At 40.7% G+C, this 7,864-nt stretch overlaps 1 protein-coding gene across 18 annotated transcripts in view; it reads right to left on the bottom strand.

Moving 5' to 3' along the window:
* Positions 1-7,864, bottom strand: part of DLGAP1 (DLG associated protein 1) — an 892,830-nt gene that overhangs the window by 195,161 nt on the left and 689,805 nt on the right. For all 18 annotated transcript variants that reach the window (XM_060613343.3, XM_060613345.3, XM_060613340.3 and 15 more), the window contains one exon: positions 2,049-2,226. In XM_060613343.3, coding sequence (XP_060469326.1) covers positions 2,049-2,226 — 178 coding nt within the window. The remainder of the gene's footprint in view (positions 1-2,048; positions 2,227-7,864) is intronic.

The raw sequence follows: 7,864 nt of genomic DNA, 5'->3' as shown, positions 1-7,864 counted from the left end.
TGCGGGAGGGGCAGAGAGAGAGGGAGACACAGATCTGAAGCAGGCTCCAGGCTCTGAGCTGACAGCAGAGAGCCTGACATGGGACTTGAACCCACAAACTGCAAGATCATGACCTGAGCTGTAGTCGGCCACTCAACCAACTAAACCACCCAGGCACCCCCCAAATTTTTAAAAAAATCCATCGATGTATTCTACATGTATGACAGCTGGATTTATAGACTATTTTATATTCCTGGAAGGCTATGTGAGCATGAGGCTGTCCGGAATAAAGATAAGCTTAAAGAAATTTAAAATATTATATTGCTTAGTGTGAAGAAAGTAAAGACAGACAAGTCAAAATTTCACCAAATGAGGCACCAACTAATTTCCCTGAGCGTTGGGATGAGTGTCATTGGACAGCATTAACTCACACACATTGGCATGCATGCTCTTGGAGCCTTCTCTAAAGTAAGGAAATGTACAGTAGGCAGATATTGGAGTCCCCAAGGCTAGCTTTCCCTGTTCCCACTCTGCCCTGCTCTCAGAACCTTGCTATGGTCCCTGCCTTTGTTGAATATGAATTTTCTTATATCAAAGTTCTGATCATATCTCTTGCTGCTTAAAAGCTGAAGTTTTAATTGATTTTTAATCAATTCCATTCCTAATAAATGAAGTCCAGTCCTCTGGAGCTGGCATGCAAGGCCATGCGTTAAAAAAAATATCTCCAGGGCAAAATTCAGGACAGACTTCCCATTGCTGCCTCTACAAGTATTCTGAGCTCCACCAAAACTAGAACACTCACTATTCCTTGAGTTAGGGAAGCATTTTTCAAAGTCCAGATCAAATACTACTTTATTAGAATCCCTTGGAATATTTGTTAAAATGCATATTCCTAGACTGCATGCCTGGACGCTCTCTCTTTAGAATCTTTGTTCTTAGCACCTTTTTCTCCTTAGCTTCAGGATCTTGTTGACAATTCTGTGACCACAAAGTCTCATTTAACATCTGGTTTCTTCCGTCTCTTACAGAGTGTTTTATAAAATAACATTATGGAAATATAAAGCAGTTAGCAGAGGGACCCAGTAAAGGAGCCTCTTACACTTGCCCTACCTCCCTCGGAGTATTTTGTAGTGTTCAAGTAAATAATCACTGTGATAGCACTTTTATCGTTTTTGTATGTTCTCTTACAAGCTCTTGATGGGAATGGATTTTGTACTGTTAATCACTGAATAACTTGTATAATCTGGTCCAGTGTTCTGCTCAGTAAATATTAGCTGAGTTGATAGTATGGCAGTTATTTTTGTGATAGAAATTTAACTTCAGAGGTCCTAGACATCATTTACAAAACATCCTTCTTTTTGTGCTCCCACAGGAAGGCGTCCCTAGCGGCAACTTCTGCTCCCCTGCTGGCTCCGAAAGCTGCAGGGTCCGGTCTTCAAAGAGCCCCAGGTTCTCTCTGCCCCCTGATCTTAGGTAGCCCAGTCCTCTCCCACTCTCTGAAACTTTGATGGGAGGGCCTGGATATTTTGGATCTAGCATTAAGATGCCTGAGTCTTCATCCCTAGTCCTGATACCAGTTCTTAGAAGTGACTTTTGTCTCATTACCAAGATACAGTATTCACCTGGGACCCCGTTGAGATAAGTAGACTGTATCTCATTTCCTGTCCTCAGGCTGCTGTCTATCAAGACTTGCTCAACGCTTGTACTTTTGTGATTAGACGCTGCCTTGGTTTTGCCAGTGATGTCTATGCTGTCCTTCTGTCCTTCAAGAGTCTTTTCAACCTTATCCATCAACTCCTTAAGGGCACATTTGCTGGTACTGACTGCTGATGAATTTCCGAGGACTCGCTCCAATGTCCTTTATCCCTCTGCAGAGGACCCCTTCTCTGCTGGTAGACTGCTGATACCAGGTGCTTGCCTTAGGTGAATACGTGTAGCATTTAGATTAGGCCTCCCACCTGACCCCTCAGTGGTTTACTCTGCGAGTGGCCATCTCCTCACGTCATGCCCTCTGTTTCCACTAATCCTTATGTAGTTCATGGCCCATGGCCCATGGCCACAGTGCTTACCTGGCTGATGGTGCTCATGGCTCGCATGTAGCTCTCGTTCCTAGAGCGGAACTTTGGTGATGTGAGCAGGCCGGCAGGGTCAAGGCTGTCCAGGCTTCGATTGATGGAGACTTCACTTACTGCTCTCAGGTAACTGTGACTCCGGATCTGGAGTTTGGGGGAGTGTTCATTGGAAATCCTAAAAGAGAAAAAAGGAAAGGGCACGTTTAGTAGAAATGTAAGTAGTAATAAGACATGGTCATTCTATCATTGATGTACCACCCTAAATACTGGGATGAACAATACAGATGGCTTCCTATGATTCCTAGACTCTCCCATGGTGTCCCAGAAGGAAAAACTTTTTACCGGAAATCATTAAGGTTTCATAACATCTAATGATGTGAGCAATTAAAATTCTCTTCAGCCTATGAAATAATTTCCCCATCTGCATCCCAGGGCGGGGGTGGGGGGGAGATAATAGTTCTGACTTCCCTGCCCCAGAATCCTGTCCTGGTAGTCTGTAGGCCTTTTCTTCTTTTTAAAATTCTTTTTAAAGTTTATTTATTTACTTTGAGAGAGAGAGAGAGAGAGAGAGAGAGCGAGCAGGGGAGGGGCAGAGAGAGAGAAGCCCAAGCAGGTTCTGCACAGAGACTGATGCGGGGCTCAGTGTCGCGACCGTGAGATCATGACCTGAACTGAAATCAAAGGAAGGACGCTTAGCTGATTGAGCCACCCAGGCACCCCTGTAAGCTTTTTCTTTTACCCATTTCCTTTCTGTGCCCATATTTTTGTTTTTGGACTTTCTAGTAACAGTAAGTGGGTATACATTTATATCAGTATCTCTACCAATCTTTCTGTCATCTGCTTGTCTATCTAATCTTTGTCTCATTTAGTTGAGATTGAACTTAGTGAACAAAAGTTAAATTTTAGCCGTTAACAATGTGCACATCTTTAAATCTTGATATGTAAAGAAAGTCTTTACACACTGTACTCTTTGTATTTTTTTCACGATGCATTTTAAAATTATAAAAGTAGAAAATGCTCATTGCCAAGCTATACAGGAGTATATAAAACAGAAGGTGGGTCTTCCTCTCCACCCCTGTTTCTGCTTCAGAATTCTACACCCTTAAAAGAACTACCCATAGCAGTCTGGTGTATATCCTTCCTGCTTTTCTATTCATATACAAACAATTCATTTTTAGTAATTTTTAAAGCTTGCTTTCACATGGAGTTCAGAGTGATTTTTCTTTCATTATTAAATTTCTTTTATTTTTGCTGAAACATTGCTTGCAGTTTAAAATTAAAGTTGATAAGAAAGATGTATGCCCAATGCCATTGCTGTTATTTATCATCATCCCGGAGATTATAACCAATGAAATGAGAAGATAAAAAGATATAAGGAATATAAATGTGGTGAACTGAGAGATAAGCTTTGATTATTCATGGATTGTATAATTAATTATCTGGAAGATAAAAAAAATCAACTGGCAAACTACTAGAACGCATTCTGTCCACAGACGGTAAAGATATTCTCCACATTCCAAATGTCCTCTTGGCAATGTATAAGATTGCACTCATTCTTGAAGTTTGTATTAATTTTGTATTAATTTAATGTAATTACTTAAATATAATAGTCAAAAAAGATGGACTCAGTAATACTAAAACCTGGGAGCAGCTAGTTTTTGCAATTGCATTGAAAAGGGGACCAAGTTAAAATAGATCTAGAATAGGGGCGCCTGGGTGGCTCCGTCAGTTGAACGTCCGACTTCGGCTCAGGTCATGATCTCACCGTTCTTGAGTTCGGCCCCGCATCGGGTTGTGTGTTGACAGCTCTGAGCCTGGTGCCTGCTTCAGATTCTGTGTCTCCCTCTCTCTCTGCCCCTTCCCCGCTCATGCATGCTCTCTCTCTCTTTTTCAAAAATAAATAAACATTAAAAAAAATAGATCTAGAATTTAACATCAAAAGCAAACCTCCTACATTATTACTACAAAAGGGAAACTGTTCTAAAAATGGATGTTCTCGATGGATCCTACAAGTAGCTGTCAAACATGAACTATTTGCTCTGCCAGCTCAAGCAAATATTTGCCATGTGTTATGTGCTATTATGGTGATTCACAATGGGCCACTTTATAAATGCTCATGCCCCAAATCCCAACCAACCAACATACAAACTGAAGAATTCCTTTTCCCCTTAAGGTCTCTTCTAGGAAAAGAGAGACTTAGCTAGAAGCATTTACAACCAAAAGTTCACTTCCCCTTAGAACTTGAGAATTAGATGGTAAATGTGTTTCTTTGGCTCTTTTGCAACCCGACCCAGGGCATGGATATTGCCAACATAAATGATGGTGCTGTTCCAAATGGTTATCAGGGCAGCAATTCCGGGGGGGGGGGGGGGCGGGGGGGGGTGACTTTCATAAATGGTGTATATTCACAAGATGAAGTGAAAGTCCAGTGTTTTGAAAAATGAGTGTCTGCTGGCTGAGATGGGGAAATGAGGCATCATTGCAACAATCATTCACCCAGGTCACTTGTCATGAAATAAGGCATAATTCCCAAATTTCAAAGTGAAAAATCATTCAGAAAGGATTGAAGAGTTCTACTTTGGTGAGTCATTTCTGATAAAACAGCGCACACTTTCATCAGACGCTAACTGTAAGGAAATGAACTCTTTCCTCTTGTCCACTGAGCGGAGCCCACAGCTGTCAATATAAAGGGTAAAAGTATGTACATGTGCTGCTGATGTGGAAACACTCACTGAAGAAACACCGGAAAATAGTGCATTTATTCCTACATTTCACCTCAAGAGAAAGGTGGCTTGCTAAGAAGAAAGGGCATGTGCGTATTCAGAAATATTCGTTCTCGTGTTAGATGGATTATTTTTCAATGTTGGCCTATTCAAATGACGTCTGTCTTTTTCCAGTTTCCTCCCTAAATGGCTTGTGCTAAGTTAACGTTTCGTGGCTTATCAGCACTGAGATGCGGGCCTGGCTGAGTCCCATTCATTATCATGTCCTTTAAGAGCACTCAAAGATAGGAGACCCTTTCCTGGCTGTGGGGCAGCTACATAAACAAGGTTGGCCCAGTGTGTCAGTAAGGTGGCTAAAGAGAAAGATGAAATAATACTCAGGCTGCAAGATTTTAAAACAGTGTCCCCAAGGTGAATATGATCAACTTTGGAATACAGTACTAAAAGTATAACTTCATCAGATGAATAAATCCTGGGGATGTGACGTGCAGCATAGTGACCATAGTTAAAAATAGTGTGCTGTGTACTTGAAATTGGCTAAGAGAGTAGATCTTTTTTTCATTTAATATTTATTTTTGAGAGAGAGAGAGAGAGAGAGAGAGAGACAGAAGGGCAGAGAGAGAGGGAGACACAGCACCTGAAGCAGGCTCCAGGCTCTGAGCTGTCAGCACAGAGCCCGATGTGGGGCTCGAACCCACGAGCCATGAGATCATGATCTGAGTTGAAGTCAGACGCTTAACCGACTGAGCCACCCAGGCGCCCCGAGTAGATTTTTTTTTAAAAAAAAAATTAAATTGAGATATAAAAGTGACATATTAGTTTCAGATGTAGAACCTAATGAGTGATTGACTATTTGTAAATATCGCTAAATGATCACCCTAATAAGTCTAGTTAACATTCATCACCACACAGTTACAGAATTCTTTTCATGTGATGAGCACTTTTAAGATGTACTCTCAACACTTTCAAATACACAATACAGGATTGTTAACAAAAGTGTCCACGCTGTACATCACATCCACAGGACTTCATTTCACAACTGGAAGTTTGTACTTTTCGACCCCCTTCACCCATTTCTCCTATCCCCAACACTCGCCTTTGGCAACCACTGATCTGTTCTTGGTATTTATAAGCTCATTTGTTTGTTTGTTTGTTTAGTCTACACATAAGTGAGATCACAAGGTATTTGAGAGTAGATCTTAAGCGGTCTCACCTTCCGCTCCTGGCAACTACCATTCCACTTTACGTCTCTGAGTTTGGCCACCCTGGGCATCTCATACAAGTGAAACTGTATAGTATTTGCCTGGCTTGTTTCACTTAGCATCATGTCTTCCAGGTTCATCCCAGGCTGCTGCACGTGTCAGAACTTCCTTTAAGGCCGAAGAATAATCCACTGTGTGTTTATACTACATTTCTGTTTATCCATTCATCTATTGACAGACACTTGGGTTGCTTCGGCCTTTTGCTTTTGTGAATAAAGCTGCTGGGAACACGGGTGTACAAATGTCTGTTTGAGCCCCTGCTTCCGGTTCTTTTGAGGATACACCCAGAAGTAAAAATCTCTCTTTAACGAAGTAATTAATCTTTCCTATTTCATCACTTGGCAATTAAACTCCCAACAAATTTGGGGACCAACATAATAGAACTTTTTTTTTCTTCCTTGAAAGACATCTTATCGATCATTTAAGGTAAGTTTTAAGCATGTTAAGTGCTTATGGTAGTATTTCAGAGACTACGATTCCTGTGGTTGAAAAGAGACAAATGATACTTACTCGGCGGAAAGTATAGGAAAAATGTATCATTTTAGTGCTCCAGTAACTGCAAAAACAGTAATGTAATTAAAACTTGATATAGCATGACGGAGAATAAATTGCATCGAAATAATTAAGGCATCCGAAAAAGTAATTCTGTAAGTAGTTAGAGATGGCAGAAAGACTGTTGGCAATCATGTCAGTTTACAAATCAGTGACAAAAGAAATAATGTCATCACGAGGAAAGCTGTGATGACAATTGAAATGTACTAGTTAGTAAAAAGCCCATGATGATAATGCTTAGGAGGAGGTGGAAATAGTGACCTAGATGCTGCTTGGAGCTAAATACAGAGTGTTTCCTTCAATTTAAAAAGTGTCAGAGCAGAGCAGATGTACTTACATAGATACAAGTTGACATTGACAAATTGGAGGAGTTAAAACTTATGTGAAAGTATTTTGATAGATTTTTCAAAGTGTTTCATATTCTGATTTCACTTTAGGAAGAACAAAAAGCCACTAAAGACAGACTCTTAAATAATTCTTACAGTGTTGGTTTTCTTCTAACCTCCGTTGTCAAATGCTTCGTGTCTATACTCACTACTGGCATGCCAAAAGGTCACGAAAAACACATCCCTTCCGTGCAGTCTTCAGTTGTCTTGAACACAGCTGCTGTCTATCCCTGCTAAGCCTTCTCTTCTCCGGGTGACGTGCCCCCCTTTATCTCGTTCTCTTATGTCAAGCCTTCCAGGCTGTCCATTACCTTGATGACCTGTCTCTGAAGTCAGTCCAATTTGTTATTTCCTCTTTGACAACAAAGTACCCAAAGCCAAACTTAAACTTCCAAATGTGGGCTGACAAGTACAGAATACAGAATGGCTATTGTCCTTTCTTCGAGAGAAGATCCTCCTGGGATATGGCCTGAGGAAGCTCTAGATTGGGCTATAATCACACTCTTAGCTTCTGGTAAGCTCTCTTTGGACACCTTTTAGATCTTTATAGCAAATGATGTTAAATCGTTCTAATTTTTGATACTTTAGTTCCTATTAAATTGAAATCGAAGGCTAATCCTGTCATCCCCATGCAATATGCAATAAATAGATCAACTATTCTTGCCAGTTATGTATATGTGATGACAGAAGTAAACATAGCAATACCCCAAATCAGTGAGTCTTACAAGGTCCCATGCACTTAAGAGCTTCACCTACAATGTCTTATCTGTCACACCAATATTCTGGATTATTATAGCAATTACGAAACATTGTTATTTTCTATCTTGCAAATGAGGAAACTGAGGCTGATAAGTTTGTAAACTCAGGATCTAAAGCTAAGTCTGCCTGAT

This window comes from Panthera onca, chromosome D3 (genome assembly GCF_046562875.1).
Source record: "Panthera onca isolate mPanOnc1 chromosome D3, mPanOnc1 haplotype 2, whole genome shotgun sequence".
Classification (NCBI taxonomy): Eukaryota; Metazoa; Chordata; class Mammalia; order Carnivora; family Felidae; genus Panthera; species Panthera onca.
The sequence above is the reverse complement of the archived record's forward strand: the minus strand, read 5'-3'. Positions and strand labels throughout refer to the sequence as shown.